The sequence below is a fragment of the Nyctereutes procyonoides genome, unplaced genomic scaffold (assembly GCF_905146905.1).
Source record: "Nyctereutes procyonoides isolate TBG_1078 unplaced genomic scaffold, NYPRO_anot_genome, whole genome shotgun sequence".
In the NCBI taxonomy this organism is placed as follows: domain Eukaryota; kingdom Metazoa; phylum Chordata; class Mammalia; order Carnivora; family Canidae; genus Nyctereutes; species Nyctereutes procyonoides.
The window spans coordinates 45099133-45119745 of record NW_026575020.1 but is presented as its reverse complement, the minus strand read 5'-3'; the positions used below and the strand labels follow the sequence as shown (position 1 = coordinate 45119745).

General features: G+C 46.7%; 2 protein-coding genes across 3 annotated transcripts in view; both read right to left on the bottom strand.

Annotated features, from left to right (window-relative positions):
- TLK2 (tousled like kinase 2) overlaps window positions 1–6670 on the bottom strand; it is a 120999-nt gene extending 114329 nt beyond the window's left edge. For both annotated transcript variants that reach the window (XM_055337354.1, XM_055337358.1), the window contains exons 1-2: window positions 6289–6670; window positions 4371–4453 (exon numbers count right to left, since the gene is read on the bottom strand). In XM_055337354.1, coding sequence (XP_055193329.1) covers window positions 4371–4451 — 81 coding nt within the window. In that variant the 5' untranslated portion in view covers window positions 4452–4453; window positions 6289–6670. The remainder of the gene's footprint in view (window positions 1–4370; window positions 4454–6288) is intronic.
- A 5621-nt stretch (window positions 6671–12291) lies between these two features.
- METTL2A (methyltransferase 2A, methylcytidine) overlaps window positions 12292–20613 on the bottom strand; it is a 35136-nt gene continuing 26814 nt past the window's right edge. The window contains exon 8 of the mRNA XM_055328874.1: window positions 12292–15011. Within this exon, the coding sequence (XP_055184849.1) occupies window positions 14905–15011 (107 nt within the window). The 3' untranslated portion in view covers window positions 12292–14904. The remainder of the gene's footprint in view (window positions 15012–20613) is intronic.

Genomic DNA, 20613 nt, shown 5'->3' with positions numbered 1-20613 from the left:
ACACAAACCACACCCATACTGCATCATCCACAATTTCTAGTTTCAATTTCTTTAAAAGTGAAGTGAGACTTAAAAGATACTTGCCAAGGATCTAAACGAATCCTTTTAGATTATAAAAAACAGTAATTTGTAAACATTTATATGCATTTCCTTACTGGCCTGTCTTTCCAAGATAGTTAACTTAGTTTTCATAAAATCAACAATTCTTATATTTTACTATTATATTCCTTTGGCTTATGAAATTTAAATTAAATTATATAATTACAATACAAGTGCAAGTGTCATGGTGTGATCCTTTGTAAATCCATAATTCAACCAGTGCGAGCAATGCAGTGTGCATCAGTATGTCTTACGAAAAGAGAACAGAGTTTATTAAGACTAGCATACCTGTTAGAAAAGATTTAAATTCACTTATTGCTTTTACTGTACTTGGAACAGTACCTGGCACATAGTAAGTATTATATAAGTATGTGCTACTATATTAGCCTTAAAACTAAACTAGTTACAGGGATGCCTGGCTGGCTCAGTGTAGGAAGAACATGCAACTCTTAATCTTTCTTAAACTTATGGTTCTGAGTTTGAGCTCCACATTGGGTGGAGACATTATTTAAACAAACAAGCAAAAACAAAACTACACTAGGTGACTGGATGGCTGTCAGTTAAGCGGCTGACTCTTGGTTTCAGCTCAGTCATGATCTCATAGGTCCTGAGATACAGCCCACCATCAGGCTCCATGCTCAGCAGGGAGTCTGCTTGAAGATTCTCTTCCTCTGCCACTCCCCCCATTCTCACACACTCTGTAAATAAATAAATCTTAAAAAACAAACAAACAAACACACTAAACTAGCTAGATACAGTACATGCAATGGTGGAATCCTACCTACTTTACACAGCCTCTGAAGTCACAGAGACTACCTGTACTTAAACTGTCAAAATGGGGTTCCTGGCTGGCTCTGTCGTAGAGCATGTAACTCTTGATCTTGGGGTTAAGTTCAAGCTCCACGTTGGATGTAGAGATTACTTAAAAAAATAAAATGTTGAGAGAGAGAGCTAAAGCAGAGTATCAATATAAGCTGCAATAGGTCCTCACTGAAAACATGAATATAAGGTAGAGTCAGTTTCACATAACTAGAAGTGGATTATCCAGTGCTTAAGGGAGGAGATTTAAAAAAAAAAAAAAAAAAGTAGGCTAGCTCATGTATCAGGTCAAAAAGAAATGTAAAAGTAGGTTCACAACCCAATTTAACCTTATCACCTCAAAAATGTTAAGAGGATGGTTACATGCCCTCCTAAAAAGTGGCAGCTAGGTAGGGAAGGAAAACCAGCTATATTTTCTTAGTGCATATTAGGCTACTTTCCTCTATCATCAATCCACTAATGATAGAAAACATGAATCTATAAATAAATATAAATAAATAAATAAATAAATAAATACCCATGCAGTGCATCCCAAGGCACAATACAAATCCTTCTGGTTTACCAATTATAAATTAAATACACTAATTGCGGAACTGTATATAAATGCAATATACAGAAAATTTTAAATGGTAGCCTGACCATTTTTTTTGAGCCTTAATTTTGTGATGCAGATCTAATCTGCAGGTGTAAAAAACTTGAAGCAACATGACAGAAGATCTATTAACCACCTGAAGTTCAAACACCGTAGCTACTTAAAACACTCTTGTCCACTAGGAAAGAATCCACAGTGGCACTGACTTTCTTCCTTCTATGGACATCAAAAAGTACTGAGAATGTTATGAATAGTTAGGAGAAACTCAACAGACAGCCCCTGAAGGCCAGACCACTCCCACTAGATGGCACTATCACAGGAAAGTCACTCTTCTCCCATTTGCAGCAAGGGCTGAAAGCTCTCTTGATCTCTGCAAAACTGAAAACTATCAATTCAATGACATCCTCATTGGGAAATTACAACCCATAATGAGGAAATCAAAGCTGGGAGGAGGAGTTTTTCTCAAAGCACCTTTTCTGCCAGGACCATGGCCGCCTCCTCCTCCCCAGTTCTATTTCAAATTAGTGGTCTGAGGAATACCATGGCTTGCAGGCAAAAAAAGTCCTACAAAATGGAGATTTCCTTTTCTTCTTCCTAACGCCAAACTACAGAAAAATTTACTTTTCCCCCCCAAGTGTGTTTGCTATAGGGAGAAAAACAAATCAATCTCTTGCTGCCCCTTGAACATTTATTGTAATCAATATACTTAACTATGACTAAAAACATCAAAATAAAATACAATTAGTGACATAAGAACATTTGGATATAAATAAACTTCATTATATATAAAAGGAAAAACTTTCTATTAAATAGGCAGATTAGGGACGCCTGGGTGGCTCATTGGTTGAGCATCTGCCTTTGGCTCAGGGCGTGATCCCAGATTCCCGGGATTGAGCCCCACATTGGGCTCCTTCCATGGACCCGGCTTCTCCTCCCTCTGCCTGTGTCTCTGCCTGTCTGTGTCTCTCATGAATAAATAAATAAAATCTTTAAATAAATAAATAAATAAATAAATAAATAAATAAATAAATAAATAAATAGGCAGATTAAGTTTTCTGACACCTTAATTACACTATTTTAAGTCGGGCCTAGGGGCAGCCCCGGTGGCGCAGTGGTTTGTCACCGCCTGCAGCCTGGGGTGTGATCCTGGAGACCCGGGATCGAGTCCCACATCGGGCTCCCCTGCGTGGAGCCTGCTTCTCCCTCTGTCTGTGTCTCTGCCCCTCTCTCTGTGTCTATGAATAAATAAATAAAATCTTTAAAAAAAAAATAAGTCGGGCCTAGGCAACAAGATTCATAGCGTCAATTATCCCCATCACTTATGCCCTACTCCATCAAAAGTATACTTGGATATAGCTATCATTACCTTAAAAACTAAAGAAAGGCATACTAACAACAAAACCCAATGAGTCAAAACCACATACAACTTGAATACACACTTACTTTTATTCCGTAGGTGACCACTTGTACAGACAGATTTGGATATGAACCGAAATATGCTGAATTCCCAAATTAAAAGACACATCAAAGTTCTTTTTAGGTAATCAACTGAATCAGAGATCAATTTAATACTCAAATATACTGTCACTTCCAGCTGAAGCTACTTCTCCCAGATCAAAGAACTCACATTTATACATACATCTTCAATATATGAACAGTCAGTATAGCCACTCCAAAGTACCACAAGTCAATTACTTAGTAAAAGTGGCCAGAGAAACCAAGAACTGTAAACATGTAACGAATCCTGTGTTCCCACAGCATCTTGTCACAGTTTTAACACAGATCTCACCACAGTACCATCTCCCTCTCGCTTACTCCACAAAGGAGGCTTGGACAGACTGAGCTGTCATTCCTGATACCCTGCACAATGCCTCGTATGCAGCAGGCACTCAACAGCTGTTGAATGAACAAAAATTATCAAGCTATTCCAGTTCACCAAATCTATAAGATCTCTCAAAGCAGCCAGTTTTTCCAACTAAACCTTGACACCTTCTCCCTTAAGAAGCTACTAACCGAAGCATGAGACTAATGTTTAGGTTGCCATGAGAAATAAGCTTTCTTGCAAAGCACAAAAAGGAATGTATCACATGAAGTCAAAGATCAAAAATGAACAAGTCTCAAGCCCAAGTAATACAACAATCTTGGACTCGTGAAGTTTTTAAATAAGACATCACAAATACCTTTTACATGTTGTATTAAAGCCATAAATATATTTCACTAAAACCATCTTATGAAAGCAAAGGGGTGAACTACAGGAGGATGCAGAGGAAGCCATAACACTGCTTAAATGAAGCACCTGACCATCAAGAGGGGCTTGATCTTACTTTATGCTCCCAGAACAAAAATAATAAAGAGTGAGCAAGGACAAAATGAGGAGAGAAAAGGCAGTCTGGGGGTGCAACCAGGAGGAATCTGCTGAACTGCAGATTGGGAGAACTGACAAACTTCGCAGAAGCAGTTTTTTCAGAACTCTAGTATAAAACTATTTGAAATACCCCACTGTAATGAATCTATGCCAAAATCCTTTCATTAACAGGTTTTTTTTTTTTTTTGAATGACTGAGGAGTTTTGACAAAACATGGCACAAAATCCAGATACACATCCCATTAGTAACCTTGCAACAAGACCCATGGGAAACCTCTCCCATATTAGAGGAGAAAGAGCAGCATATACTCTCCTTTAGAATCTTTTTAATACTGTTAAGTTAGTGGAATGACTGGTAAATCTAAAAGTTCGCTGAAATCATGAGCCCATCTCACCTGCAATGGATCAGTATGGCCCACCCAAACTGATCTTAATTGCTTTCTAATTGTCTTTCAGTTCGACTATGAACAGTGCTCATTATCAGCATTCTACTCACCTTACTAACACCAACTCCTGTAAACCTGGCCTCTAATAATTCCTGCCGTCGAGGGTCCAGGCTATGCAATTCTTCCATCATTTCTATTGAAAAAGACAAAGTAGGTTGTGAGACCATAGAAGCTAAAACATGAGGTACCAATTTTTAGATATAAGAAAATGCAGCGATTATTTCATTGGATGATCACACACAGGTAAACCACAAGTAAATACAGCATACAAGTGATAAACTACAACATGCTCCCTCAAATAGCAATACGTTTAAAGTTAAAAATGTCCTCTTCAGAGGGCTTCTTATCCTTGTCCAGTTTTGATCTGATTTTAACAGCAAAAAACCTCAAACCCTTCATATAATCTCAGTAAAAGTTGAGCAAGGACTAACTTACAAAACAACAACAGAAAAATTCCTTCTATCGACCTTTCAATTTAACTAAGTACTTTTCGATAGGTTCCCCAACCCACAGGAATTAGTCCTTAAAACTAAAAATATGAATTGCTAATAATAATTTTAAAATAATGTAGCATGAATCAGAAGCCACAAATAACTTCAAATAAGTCTATTATATAGCTCCCTTCTCTGAAGAGCTCACAGTAGCTCATGAAAAAAGGAATTAATTATCTTAAATTTAATAGAGAACCCATGGTAAAACCATCAACCAGCATTCACTCAGGAAATCAGTAGAGCTCCATAACCATCCCTTTACAAAATCTTTTTCTGACCACTCCCTGGAGCAGTAGGTTTCTCTAGACATCTGCTTTTAGCACTCCTTCCAAGCAGGGAAGGGCAGGAGGACACCATTTTTAAACTCCTTCCACGACCAATAAAATAAATGCACAGGCTACTTTCAGCAAACGCGTCCATCCATTGCAAGAGATCAGCTCTTGCAGAACCCATTGGAAATCTAATATTAAAAGTGGAATGGTAGCATACACCATTACAGAGAACCCCTCCGAACATATTATTAAACAGCTTTTGGAACGATGGGCATGATTTAAAAGTTCACTGAGAACATGAATTAAACATTCTCCTCTGCAATCTAACAACTCCACGTTAACTGTAACCACCCCTACCAGTCCTCCAGTTTCATTTCCCTTCCTGGATTGAGAGCCTGGGGCAAAGGGGAATGAAAGGGTGACAAATTAAAGTTTCAGCCACACAAGTGCAGGTTAGCGAGGGAATAAGGAAATTCTCCAGAAGGCAGAAAGGCATCTTAAAAAAGAAAAAGAAAGCGAGAAGGGGATTGAGAGAGAGAGAGAGAGAGAGAGAGCGCGCTTCCCCTAAGTGGCCTTCCTCGCGTCTCGCCCTGCCCTAATCAAGGCCTGAATGGCAGAGGTTGCAGCCTCCCTCACACCCTAGGGTCTCTCGGAACATTTCCTAAACCTCCATCCCCAGGCCTGGACCGGAAAATAACGCCCCAGCGGTTATTCCATTTAATGTCAACTCATGTTGAGGAAATCTCCACTCTGTCTCATTCCAGCAGGGCCTTGGACCGGGATCCTCCCTGCAGCCCACAGCCGGGAAGCAGAACCGATGGGGCCTGGTCCCGGCGCCCCTCGCCTCCCGCCGGCTCCAAACTTTCCCCAACTCCAGGCCCACCTGTCACGGAGGGAGGGCGGGCCGGCTCTCGGGGGCGCCCGGGAGGCTGCCGGGGCCTCCAGCTGCCGGGGCGTCCCCTTCGCCCTGCCGGCCGCCGGCCCCACTCCCAGGCCGGGGCCGCCTGGGCCTCCCCCATCTTCAGTCCGGCCCCTCGGCGACCCGCAGCCCTCGGGGAGCCCCTCCCGCCTCAGCGCCGAGGAGCTGCGGCCCGGCGGCGGCCCCCGGGTGGGCCCGGGCCGCAGCCTCCTCAGCTGAGGGGGTCCCCCGGACGGTTAATGCCCTAGGCCCGGCGCCCTCCCCCGCCCGGGGCTCAGCCTCTCACCTGCCGCCGCCGCCGCCGCCGCTCCACGCTCCTCCCGGGAGGGGCCCCGACCCGACCCGGCCGCGGACCGCTCGGCTCTCCCCTTGGGCAGGCCCGGGGCGGAGCCGGGGCCTCTCCTGAGCGCCGCAACCCCCCGCCCGGGCAGCCGCCGCCGGCGCCGGGCTCCACGAGAGGGCGGGCGGGGGAGGGGGGCCGCGGAGGCCGCAGATCCCCGGGCTCGCGTACAGAGCCAGGCGCCTGACGCGGGCCCGGGCCCGGGCGGCCGCGGGGGGCGCGGGACCGGCCTCCTGGCGCCGGACAAAGGCCAAGGGAGGCGCAAGAGGGCCCAGGCCGGGCCGGGAGGTGGGGGCCCGCTCGGCTGGGGGCCACTCGGGTGCGGCGCGGAGGGCGGGGGGGGGGGGGGTCGGAACCGCTGGTGCCCAGGACCCGCCTCCGGCCCCTTAATCCGGATCGGTTCGGTCCGGATTAGTAGTGATCGGTGTAAACACACTAGTGAAACCGCGTGTTTCCTCGCGAGATTTGCACGGCTGGGAGGCAGGGGGGGTCCTGGGGGGGGTGGGGGAAGAGCCGGCAGTGGGGGAGGAGGGGGAGGGGACGAGGAAGGTGGGGGGGTCCCCGCTGCCCCGGCGCCCCGCCTCCTCCAATCAGCGGCCAGGCTGGCGGGCAGGGGTTAACCAGGGGACCCCGCGCCGGCGGAGGAGGCCGCCGCCTCGCCGGGCGGCTGAGGGCGGGCGCGCGGGCGGCGCCGGCGACGGGCCGCCCCGAGCCCGACCCGGGCCGGAGTCCGGGAGCCCCCGCCGCCGATCGTCTGTCACCGGCCCCCGCCCGCGGGACCGACCGGCCTGGCCGAGGCGCTCGGGCCGGCGCCCTGGGCCGCGGACCGGCGCTGGAGGGGCCTCCCCGATCCGCCTCGCGGAGCCCCGCGCCAGCCCAGCCCCTCGTCTCCACGAGTTTGGGTGAGAAGCGGGCTTGCTCTGCCCAGGGATGGATTTTGGAGGAAGAAAGCCCGGGAGCCGGCGGACCCCGCCCGAACTTCCTCGGAGACGCCCAGCTAGTGAGTTCGCCGTGCCCACCGCGTTGGCCTCTCGCACGCCCCGCCGCTCTGCTAAGGGACCGTCCGGCTCCCCAAACCCTGGAAAACGGACAGCACTTTCCCTCCACGTACCTGGCTGGCGGAGGGCGCCTCTAGGGACAAAAGGTGCCCAGGGATCAAAGCTGAGCCCCCACCCCCGCCAGGATGCTGCCCTCCGGAAGGGGGGGCGCTACCCCAAAGGGACGCCCCGGGCACCCAAGGGGAGGTTCCATTGCAACCTCTGATTAAAAAAAACAAACAAACAAACAAAAAAAAAAAAAACCACGGCCCTCCTGGGTACTTAGCGGGACCTGCGGGTAGGACTAGCATAGAAAACACAGGCCTGGCCCACACAGAATGTCTCCTGGGCAATGAGAACTAGGAAGAGGTGAGCTCTTGTGCCCAGTAGCCCCCGCAGCCTGGAGGGCCTCCAGCGTGGGAAGAAGAGACTCCCACTCTGATCTCTCAGCCCCAAGGGGGGACGGGGGGGGGGGAGCACATTCTCCACTGACTCCGAGGAGCCAGGACACTGACTTCAACGCAAATACTCAACTTTGTATTTTCCTCTGACGCTTCCGTGATCAGACATCTGAGGATGATTTAAGGAATACAAGTGAATCACAAGGGGAAAATTCAGACAATGAACAACAGCCTTGAACTTTTCCAGGGGGTAGGCAAGTACTTCCAAGTGGAGTTTCTGCCTTTGTTTTCTTAATTCTTGTTGTATTAACAGAACACAGACCTGCTGAAAGGGCTGAGGATGGCAGTTTACTTTTTGTTCCTTGTCTGACCTTCCATACCCTTGGACCAATTCAGGCACTGTGGGAAAAAAATCCATTAAACCAAGAGTCACCTTGCCCCAGATCCCAGCCAGGTTGGAAAGTGCACATACATATTGCCAAAGATAACAATGTTTGAAGGGGAGGGGGAGAGCCAGCTGGGGGCAGAGGGTAGGAGGAGAGGTCAAGGTGGAGGGCTAGCCAGAGAACCAAGGGGCAGATGATATAGGTAGGACTTGCCTTCCCCTCCAACACACACACACACACACACAAACAGCAAATGAGGCAAGCTTTTGCATTATAGTGAATGATCAAGAAAGCAACTCCTTAAAACAACACTGGAATGTCTTAAATGGGGAGAAACGAGTTTAGGAGAAAGAGTACTGGACAGAGAGAGCCGAGTTCAGTCCAGCTGTTCCACCGACAAGCTGCATGGACCTGTCACTCACCCTTTTCAAGCTTTGCCAACCTCATCTATGAAGGAAGGGTTTGGACTAGATTTACAAAGGCCTTTCCAGGTCGAAAAGGCTAGGATTCCATTTGATGAGGTAATTATTTCGAATAATCATTGCAATACAGGGAAAGGTGATATTTTTAGTTTCGCTTTTCCTGGTGTGTTTTTCTCTGCGTGTCAAAGAACTCACACTGGTGTAGATCTATTCACAGCCCCACTCTGGATTTAACACAGGTCCTATTAGGAATTGCTTGTAGGAATTTAATGAATTTGCTTACCACAAAGATTGGGTGCTTCTATTTATAAGCATTGGAGAAATGAAGGTATCAAATATCAACAGCGAGGGAAAAGAACCTTACCCTTTCCCAGAGAAAGATGGGTAATTTCAAAGTAAATTATCTTGTCAGATGGTACCTCTCACAATGCGATTGAACCTTGGGTTCGTGAATCAACTTGTTTAAAATGTGTGTACTCACATGGCAACTTTGTCAGACTCCCTTGTCCCAGACTGGCAAATGGTGACATGCCCCATGCAAAGGCCCAATTCCCATTAGCTGTAGAAGGCTCAGACAGGGATCCAGTCAGAAGCCATGCACGTTGATCATCTGCTCCTGTCTTCATGGGAACGCATGACAGCTCCTCCAGGTTCATGTCCATAGTCACAGAGAAGACCGTGGAGCTGGCTGGACATGCCTCAGGCTGGTTCTGGTGTTCCCCAAGATGTATTCTGCAAACCTTGATTGGTTAATTGGCTTTAAAGAGAGTAGACATTGTACTTGGGTCCTTGGGAAACCGTTGGTTAAAACTAAATGGAATCCATTATTTCAGTACTACTTGGAGCCTAAAATGTGTAATATGCGTATGGCAATCTCGGAAGTGAGGGAGGTGGAGTTTTTCAGTATTTTTCCATTTAATTTTGGAACTACCACTCTAGTTTGGGTGGGTGGGTTGGTTGGTTGGTTGGTTGGTTCAGTGTAGTCATGGAAAAGGTGTCGTTCTGAGGAAGACACCGGGAGAAACTGGTTTAACCTTTGGCTTTTTGACTTGTACCACACTAATGATTGTCCAGCATCTCCTTGAATGTTTCACAATATCCACCAGCTGCAACAAAAAGATCCTGGCATATGATACTGAGCAGGTTGATAGTCCTAGCGTGATTGCACCTTTTCTAAAAGGAGCCTGCAATGTGGTGGCTAAGAGGACAAACTTACTAGGCAAGGTCCTTGATTTTAATCCTTCTAGACTCTTATCAGCTGTGTAGCCTTAAGCAAGATACTTAAGTTCTCCATGCCTCAGTTTCTTTATCCACAAAATGGTGTTAACATCTCCCAGGACTGTGGGAGGATTAAATGAGAGATATATATATATATGCCTGATAGAGTAATTCCTGAATAAATGGCCACCAAACTCCACATTTCTGCAAAGGGTTTATGCATGTTTGCCATTAGATTGGTTTAAGGGCACACAATTTAACTTTGGAAACCAGGCTGCTAGTGTACTGAGTTTTTTAGATGTTTTGTTTCATAACAGGAAAAGGACCAAAAAATAAAGAAAAAGGACTTAACGTCTTTTTAATGACAGCATTACATTTGTTGCCGGGGTCGGGGGGGGGGGGTGCAGGGTGGTGCGGGGAGTAGAGAAAAACAAGTCACCTGCCCAGTCTCTTTATATTGTTCTCTCACCCCTGAGAATTGAGGGTTTCTCATCATAAGAATAAATAAGGAATTTCATGAAGGCAGTATTTCCACTAGACATTGCCGTAGGCAGGACACTATGAAATACTAAAGTATTTGTGACCGGACCAAACTCGGTTCCAATCCTGCTTCTTCACCTCTGGGGTTCTCTATCTAAAAACTGGCCAGCACACCTAATTCCGTGATTTGCTTTAATTAAAATTGAAATGATGGGAAATGTCTTCCAACCATGCCTGACGTGACCTATAGTAAGTGTTGAGTCAACCTTATTTCCCCCCTTCTCCCCATTCCTACCAAATGGAAAAGTGGTTGGTTGCCATAAACATACACTACAGATTTTTAAAATTCAGGTCTTGGCCTTCATCCGACTCTGCCAGTCAGTCTCCTGTCTCTGTGTTTGTCATAGCCTCCTCCCGCCTAGCTTGCTTCACAAACTCTTGAGCAAGTGCCCTTGACACCATTTGCTTTATTTATCGAGTCATCCATTCTCCCCCACAGCCCACTGACCATGGAACCATCTTCTTATTCTCCTGGAGAGTACCTCCCTTTTCTTATTTCCTCTTCCAACTCCCTCCCCAAAAGTTATTTTTTAATAATTGTCTTTCCTCTGCATTGTGTGTTCCTTCTTCCCAGCCGCTGAAATGCAAGATAGACAAATAGAAGAGAAAAAGAGGGGATCCCTGGGTGGCTTAGCGGTTTAGCACTTGCCCTCAGCCCAGGGCATGATCCTGGAGACCCCGATCGAGTCCCACGTTGGGCTCCCTACGTGGAACCTGCTTCTCCCTCTGCCTCTCTCCTGAAGAAATAAAGTCTTATTTTTTTTAAAGATTTTATTTATTTATTCATGATAGTCACACACAGAGAGAGAGAGGCAGAGACACAGGCAGAGAGAGAAGCAGGCTCCATGCACCGGGAGCCCGACGTGGGATTCAATCCCGGGTCTCCAGGATCGCGCCCTGGGCCAAAGGCAGGCACCAAACCGCTGCGCCACCCAGGGATCCCAAATAAAGTCTTTAAAAAAAAAAAAAAAAACAGAAGAGAGCAAATGCACTTAAATGTCACAAGCCCCCTCCCTTAGCTACTGATTCCCCCCCCCCATATTTGTGATAACTAGCAAAAGTATATTTTTAAAATCTCAGTTCCTCTGTTGGCTTTAAAAACAAAAATAGGTGTCTTTAAAGTTTATAATTATTTTTGTAATTTCTACACCCAACATGGGACTCGAACTCATGACCCCAAGATCAAGAGTCAGATCTTGATTGAGCCAGCCAGGCGCCCCTCTTCTATGGCTTTTTATATTAGGCTTAAGCCATCAACCTTCTGACATAGGTCATGAGGGGATGGGAGCCCAAGCCCCATGTCCGTAGGGAGGAAAGAAGGGGATCACCCAGTGAGGGGCAGGAGTCTTGGGCATGGTCAGCCCCCAAAAGGCAAGTCAGAAAATGAGTGCCTTTTTGTACAGCCTCTGAGCTAAGAATGAGCTTTACATTTTTAAACAGTTGAAAGAAAATAAAAAGAATAGTATGACACATGAAAATTACATAAAATTCTAATTTTGGCATCCATAAAAGTTTCATTAGAACACAGCCACACTAATCCTTTACATGTCTGTGGCTGCTTTTGCACCACAAAAACAAAACAATAATTGTGACAGGCCAGTAAAACCTGAAATATTTACTATCTAGTCTTTTACAGAAAAAGTTTGTCCGTGTCGGCTCCGGGCCAAGGACTTCTCAAATTGTAATGAGCATCTGTATCCCTTGGGCATCTTGCTAAATGCAGGTTCTGACTTAATAAGTCTGGGATGGGGGGCCCCTGGGTGGTTTAGTCGGTTAAGCATCTATCTACCTTTGGCTCAGGTCATGATCCCAGAGTCCCAGGATCGAGCCTGGTTTCAGGATCCTTGCTCAATGGGGAGCCTGCTTCTCCCTCTGTCCCTCACCTCGCTCATGCTCCCTCTCGTTCACTCTCTGTCTCTCAAATAAATAAAATCTTAAAAAAAAAAAAAAAAAAAAAGAAAAGTCTGGAATGGAACCTGAGGCTCTGCATTTCCGGCAGCTCCCAGGTGATGCTCTTGCTGCTGGTCTGCAGACCATACTGCGTATCAAGGCCTTGAAAGGTTTGTCTGTTTTATGCTAATTTTTGTGAATGATTTCTAAGTATGCAAATCTTAGAAAATATGAAAACTTGGAGTATAACCCAGGATAATAACCTCAAACAGATTTTCCACATTTCATTCCATTGTTTTGGCATCATGTGATGATGGCCTGATGGACGTGGAAATGGATTTGCCAGCAACCTTGCTGAGGCCAAAGGGATTGCAGGCCCAAAAGTCCTGTGATATCAGGCTCCCTTTTAATTTCCATAAAGTTACCATTCCAGATCCAGAAAGACCTTTGTGAGTTCACCATACCCAAATTATTATTGATTTTTCCAAAATGAGGCAAGTCTCCTCTCTTAGCTCTTCCTTTAATGACCAGCACTTCTCAGAGTGACAGGCCTTTGGAGGACAGCCAGGGTTCAAAGCCTAGCCCTTCTATATACATGTTCTGAGATGCAAGTTCTGGTGCCTCAATTTTCCTACCTGTGCAATGGGCATAATGTATGTAAAGCACTTGGTATGCCACTGGATTTGTGGCAGATACTTTCAAACTGCAAGCATCTGAAAACTTCACATACCCAAAACCTGCTCTTCCCCCGAGCTGACTCATTTTAGCAAACATCAATTCTATTCTTTCACCATCTAGACCAGAAACCTTGGAATTAACTTCTACTTCAGCCCCCAGCTCCTCTACTCCAGCCTTGCTGTCTGCTCCCACCTCAGAGCCTTTGCACTTACCATCCTTCTCCTCGGAATGCTGTCCATCAGCTACCTAACTGGCATGGCCACAGATTTTTACATCACATGAAGTGTGTCCTATCTTCTGTGTATACATGATAACAATATGGAACTGGCAAGTATCTGCCTTTAGGTGATAGAATGAGAAGAGCCTCCTACCTCTTTCACGGGACAACCATTCTAGGCTTTTGAGTAGAAGGAAGTGAGGAGGGCATGTTAAAAAGAAGAGCACAGCCCCAAATCAAATGCTTGCTCTCATGTGCATGCCACTTGGAGAAACAATAAACTCGTGATTGAATGTCAAGGGTAATGAGTGTGTGGGGAGAAAGCAGGCAGGAAACATGAATAGAGCACTAGGCCCTGGTGGCAGTAGAGATGCTACTTTCTATAGAGAGGTAGGTCAAGCACAGCTTTTCTCTGATAATGTGCCATCTGAGCAGATGCCTAAATGAAATGAACGTGCAAACCCTGTCACTGTCTAGGGCAAGAGCCTTCCAGGAAGAGGAAACAGTAAATGAAAATGCCCCGGGCCCAGAACTTGCAGGCCAACTTTGTTTCTGGGCTCTCTGGTGCTAGTGAGAACGGTGCCAGCCATAGAGCAGAGCATACAGGCAGACCACAATTGCAGCAAGGTTCTGGTGCAGCAGGGTACTTAATGCTGTAGTGTGTTTAAACAGTTTTGAGTCTGTGTTTAATGTCTAATCCCAAAGGATAGGGATTATGACAAAAAGCACTTATTGAGCATTTATAGGGCAGGCACTAGAATGAGAGCATGTTCATTATCACATTTAATCCCTTCCACCTTGAGGGAGGCCCACCGTACAGATGAGGAGGAGAAAGTGCAGAAGAGGTATGAGGTCCCCAGCCAGCTCAGAGGCAGGGGGCCCGGATTCTCCAAAGCCAGTGCAGTTGGCCCCCCTGCTGCACTGGGGTCTCCACTGTATGGGGTGGGGGCAAGGGCTCCCTTCTGCCCCTCCTGGCCTGTCCCAGGTTCCACCTACTTTTCTAGTTTGGTTCAGTTAACTCTAACTTTCCTCCACCCCCTTCTGGGGTCTCGTTTCATGACCCCATATTTATTGCATTCCCTGCCTTCCCTAGCTGGCAGCTGCTTTGCACTTCCTGTGACGGCTTACCACGCATGGGCAGTTGTTTGGTTATTTAGGTAAGACTCTTATCGAAGTCACATCACTCAGAACCCGGTTCTCAGTTCTTCAGGTCCCTTGCTTCGGATTTAATCTAACTCAGGAAGAATGTAATGAAAATGCTGAGAGAATGGTACACACCCATGATGTCAACTCACTCCCTTTAAAAGAACAAGACTGCCAAGCAGCGACATTTGACCAGCTGACTCTGCTCACAGAAAAGCTACTCAGGAAGGCAAACCACACCAGGAGGTTCCTCCGCAGGCCAGGGGGATGACTGGGCTAATCTTACTGGCTCCACTGTGTCAAGCTACGTTCAGCTGCTGTTTCCAATTCCTCGAAACAGGACACTGTCTTCTAAAAAGCCAGGGTGTTGGTCTGTCCCTGTTGTGGAATTACACCAGAGCCCTTCTTTTTAGACTCCTCTCTTAGATGCTGGGTGGGCAGATGACAGCTCTTCTGAAACCACAAGCAATGTAGAGGCTTACATTTTCTTAGACATTTGGATCGCCCATTTTTAGCCAACCCTGCTTCTTTGTAGGTGGCTGATCTCATCCTACACTTGTTGAGTCTTCCAAGTCTTGTTCTCAGGGGTTTGCAGGTATCTTGGTGAGGCTTCCAGTTTTAGGCTCTGCTTTAACATTTATTAGCCGAAGACTTTAGGAAAGTTACTTCAATTTCCTCATATATCAAGCTGACAGCTAACACCTGTTCTCCTCCCAAGCTTGCTCCGAGGATGAAGCCTGTTAACACAATAAAGCTTTTTGAGATTTGGAAGAAAAAAAAAAGGATCATGTAAATGCAAAACGAAATGATTTTTCAAGGCAAGATCTCCCTAAAACAACAGTTGCAACAGGGAAAAAGAAGTTGACATCACAGCTGGCCCCAGAAACCTGCACATAGTGTACATGCTTTACAGACTACCCAGAGGCCCAGGGTCTGTTATTGATGGGAGTGTGGTTCCATCTGGTCCAAGAACCACCACCCTAAAATATACTTTAGTATCTTGATTTTTTTTTTTGTTTAAGATTTTATTTATTTATTCATGGGAGACACGGAGAGAGAGAGAGAGAGAGAGAGAGAGAGAGAGAGGCAGAGACACAGGCAGAGGGAGAAGCAGGCTCCACGCAGGGAGCCTGATGCGAGACTCGATCCAGGTCTCCAGGATCAGGCCCCTGGCTGAAGGCGGCACCAAACCGCTGAGCCACCCAGGCTGCCCAGTATCTTGATTTTTTTTTAAAAAAGATTTATCTATTTGAGAGAGAGAGAGAATGTGAAGGGAGGAGGGGCAGAGAGAGAATCTCACACTTCTCCCTGAGCACAGAGCCCAATGTGGGGCTCGATCCCAGGACCCTAAGATCATGACCTGAGCTAAAGGCAGACACTTAACCAACTAAGCCACCCAGGTGCCTCCCAAATCCAGAGTTTGGTGCAAAGTAAATGTGATGCTGTGAAAGGAATAGAAGACACAGAGTCATAAGACCTGGTTCAAAACTCAGCTCTCCCTCCCCGTCAATGAGGCCCAGTCCAGTGTCATTCCCCTGACTGAGCCCCAGCCACCCCATCTTTTTTTTCCCAGCCACTCCATCTGTAAAGGGACCCCTCAGAGTTGTTGTGAGGCTGGGTGACTTAGGTTAAGAGAGACTAGCACGGAGGCTGGCATGTAGAAGACACTCTGAGATGCTTATTTTTTCAAAGAAGTTTGTTTAAAATAATAAAAAATCAGGAGCACCTGGCTGGCTCAGTCAATTAAGCATCTGACTCTTGATTTTTGGCTCAGGTTGTGATCTCAGGGTTGTGGGATCGAGCACCCCTCCACCTCTCTGATCAGTGCGGAGTCTGCTTGAGATTCTCTCCCTCTGCCCCTTCCCCAGCACGTGCACATGTGCGAGCACTCTGTCAAATAAATAAAATCATTTTAAAAATATTAACAATAAAAATGTCTGATCATGGCCACTGATTAGTTTGATAAAAGAGCAGTTTATCATTAGTCTCCTCAAAACACTTGCTATCAGGATGCCTGGTTAGCTCAGTGGTCTGCCTTTGGCTCAGGTTGTGATCCTGGGGTTCTGGAATCGAGTCCCGGATCAGAATCCCCGCGAGGAGCTTGCTTCTCCTTCTGCCTATGTCTCTGCCTCTCATGAATAAATAAATAAAATCTTTAAAAACAAAAAACAGGGACACCTGGGTGGCTCAGCAGTTTGGCGCCTGCCTTCAGCCCAGGGCGTGATCCTGGAGTCCGGGGATCGAGTTCCACGTCAGGCTCCCTGCATGGAGCCTGCTTCTCCCTCTGTCTGTGTCTCTGCCTCTCTCTTTCTCTGTGTGTCTCATGAATAAATAAATAAAACCTTTAAAATAAATTTAAAAACCCACTTGCTATTTTCTGAGGTTTTAACTTTTGCCTTACATCCCAAGCTCTATTGTTAAGAATGTTTTTGTCACACGCGCACACACACACACACACACACACACACACACACAAGAATGTTGTCTTCCTAATCTAACAAAAATATGTGGAAGCCAAAATAGGTAATTGTGTACAAGAGGGTCACTTCCTTGGTCACTGCTTTCGCTACCCAGACAATGGTGTAGGCTCCCAGGTTGCTCAAGGGGTCACAGGACAAGATTTTACTTTTGTTCTAGTCTCTAGCATCAACCTTGCAAGGATATCACACAGAAACTACTTCCTCAGTCTAATTGCAAACTTGGCACCTATAGACCAGCCCATCCATTCCATTCCTATATCAGAGCAGGAAACACCCTGGTAGGTTCTTTTTTCTTCTCGCATGGACACGAGACTCACCTGACCAAGTCCTTCTTCCCTGGGGCGCCCTTATACATACCTTCACGTTGACAACCAGGAGCTGAGCAGAGGCTCAGCCACCTGCCGTAATGGTACTTGAGGAAAGGGAAGGGGGCTGGGAGGCGTCTGGTGTTCACACTGCCTGAAAGCCAGCATCACACCTGGCACTGATGCAGCACTTGCCCCACTGGGCTTCTGCAGTGGGGGAGCTGGTCCTATGCTCTTGCAAGCCCTCCATCTCCTCCCCCTGTTCCCCAGAACACACCCCACCCCCAAGAAGTGGGCCTGGGTTTGGTTCTCCAACGCCTGCTGATTTGTCTCTTTTACTAGAAAAAGTATGAAAAGTGTATGTAGTATGTTAACAGATTCCTGTGGAGTGTCCCATTGTCAACTGGAGGCATTGCCCTACCTCTAGGAAAACAGCTGGTGAGCATGGGGCAAAGATCCTGACATGGGAGCAAGGCTGAACCAGGATTTGATCCAAGCTCTACTCTGCTGAGCTCTGTGAACTTGGGCTGGTTACTTCATCTTCCGAGCTTCAACTTCTTTATCTGTAAAATGAGGACAGGATACCCATCCAGAAAGGTATGCTTAAAGCATCAAGCACAGTGCTTGGCCAAAGAGGCAGGGAGTAACATGGGGCTTCCTGGAATGAAGACTTCTTTTTGCTCATTTGACTTTTAAAAAACCACCTTCCTTAAAAAAAAAAAAAAAAAAAAAAAAAAAAAAAAAAAACCACCTTCCTAATTGTGTTGACCGATACGTATTTATGATACATAGAATTGACTTTGTTTATAGAGTTTTCAGGAAGTCTCCAAACTAGAGCTGAGTCCCGCACTGCTGCCTCAAGTGTGACTGCCAGAGGCACTAGCAGCACCAGCCATGGGAGGGGTTGGGCAAGCAGGGGACCCACCTCTCCTCACCCCTACTCCTTGGGAGGCAGCAAACATTTTCTATAAAGGGCTGGATATTGTAAATATTTCAGGCTACTATTGTCTCTGTCACAACTACTTAACTCTATGTGCCAGCAGGAAAATAGCCACAGATGATATGTAAATGAAGGACTGTGGCTATTCCCAGTTAAACTCTATTTGCAAAAATAAACTGCTGGTGCAAGGTGGTTTGCCAAGTCCTGTATTAATCCCAGGACTATAATTTACATAACAATCACCCGGGGGCTTCTTCAAATCTGATCACTTGGCCCCACCTCCAGAGTTTCTAATCCAGTGGGTCTGTGGTAGAGCCTGTCATTTGCATTTCTAATTTCCCAGGTATGGCTGGTGCTGGTGGCCTGGGAACCACTCCCAGAACCACTGTAGCCAGTCCCACTCTCCTTCTTTCTCTATGCACCTAAAACACTTTATTCTTGTTGCGAATATAGCATTTATTATGTTCCATTATGGTTAGTGGTCAGTGTGGGGGTCTCCATAATCCTTTTTTAAAGAATTTTTGAGCACGCTCTACCCCCAATGTGGGGCTTGAACTCATGACCAGGAGAGCAAGAGTATTATCGACTGGCGCCCCTCTGGGATCCTTCCTTCCGTACCTTCCTATCCCAGTGCCTGACAATAACAATTGCTCAGCATTCAGTGAATTCAAGGGAGGGTACAGCCATGGAAGCCCCAGGTCCCTCCCTGCTCCTTGGTGGACATTTCTGTCTGGAGCTCTGTGCAACCTGGGCCCAGCCCTGCCACAGAAGAGGAAAGGAATTTTGTCTCCCTACCTGTCCAGAAACAGACCAGGAAAGGAGACATTCCCTGCTCAGCCTAGACCTTGAACCTGCATTATTTCCTAAAGAAATAAAAAAGGGAGGGTGGGGGTTGGTTAAATTTTGTTACTATCATCATTATTGTTACTTTGCTTCTAAATGGACTGTTTAATTTGTAAGGGAGGGTGGGGTTAAATCCAGATAGCTGTTTGCTGTGGAAAACCACTATTTCTAAATTACATTTAAAATGAACTGCAGGAGGTGATGCCTGGGTGGCTCAGCCATTGAGCCTTTGGCTCAGGGCATGATCCCAGGTCCTGGAATCTAGTCTCGCATCGGACTCCCCGCAGAAGCCTGCTTCTCCCTCTCCCTTGCTTGTGCTCTCTCACTCTGTCAAATAAAAATCTTAAAAATAATAATAAATAATAAAATGAACTGCAGCCCGGCTTTTTCTCAGATCAGACGGAATCAAGTTTGGTTTTGATACAAGGGAATAATATTAGAGACCTTTCCATATCTTGAATGGCACGAGCTTCATCAACTCCTGAATCCACCCTCCTCTCCTGGAACTCATAGCTTACCTCCTGGTTTTTATCCCAAGACGCTCTGCAAGCAGCATGAGCGGAGTCTCCAATGCTCCCCTACCCCCCTCCTTTGCGGAGGACGCATTGGCAGAGAGGGCTGAGCACCGGGGTAACGGGGTAATCCTAGTCCTGCGCTGGCTGCAAAGTGCAGATGTAACAATGACCCCCCTCCTTCCGATTCCCAGGCCTGTCTGAGGGAGGCCTTACCAAGGATTTCCTTTGGTCTGTGAAGTTTCAAGGCCATCCCTATGTAAGTTCTGTTCCTTACTCTCTCCTTGCCAAATTAATAGACAAAACCAGGGATAAGGACTCCTTCCCCTCTTCATCTCGATGGGCTCCCTGAACACGGCCGAAGGTCCAGACATTTACTGCTCATCTGGACTGTAGTGCTCACAGCTATGACCCAGCAACCGGAGCATGGCTTAGGAACACAGCAAAAGGGATCCCTGGGTGGCGCAGCGGTTTAGCACCTGCCTTTGGCCCAGGGCGCGATCCTGGAGACCCGGGATCGAATCCCACGTTGGGCTCCCGGTGCATGGAGCCTGCTTCTCCCTCTGCCTGTGTCTCTGCCTCTCTCTCTGTGTGTGTGACTATCATAAATAAATAAATAAAGGAACATAGCAAAGGAGTGGGACTGACCCCAGAGTGGCTGAGACTCTAATACGCCCTGTCCCTGCCACCTTGTTACCTCTACCTGCCAATCAGTTTTGCATCAATAAACTTTATGTTCAGGGCTTTGCAGAATGAATCCAAGGAGAGCAGCAGCTAAAGACTGATCTCTGACCTTGGCATATAAACAGCCTACAGATTGGACCTGACAGTTAATAAAGGAAAGGCCCAGCAATTCTCTGATGCCTCTTTGCCTTAATTAGATTGTTCATAAGCTATGGGGAAATCTTCCTTTGGAAGAGAAAGACCCCACAAAGCAGGCAGTCACATTCCCATTCATTCATTCATCCGTTAGGACTGTCATCCTTCTGTTCACAGTCCCTGGTACTTGTCAAGCGCCGTTACCTGCACTGGGCACTGTGCTAAGGCTTCCCAGCAAAGGGCTTCAGGAACTCCAACGTCCACACCACACGGTGCTCTCCTGGAAGATGGCAGCTGGCCAGGCAGGCAAGAGCACAAGCTCTGGTTCAGACAAATCCGAGTTCGAATCGTGATTCTGCCCTGTGGCCTTTGGCAAGGTATTTAACCTCTCTGCCCTTGGTTTGCTCTTGGGGTTAATAATACCAGCTGCCAAGGGTTGT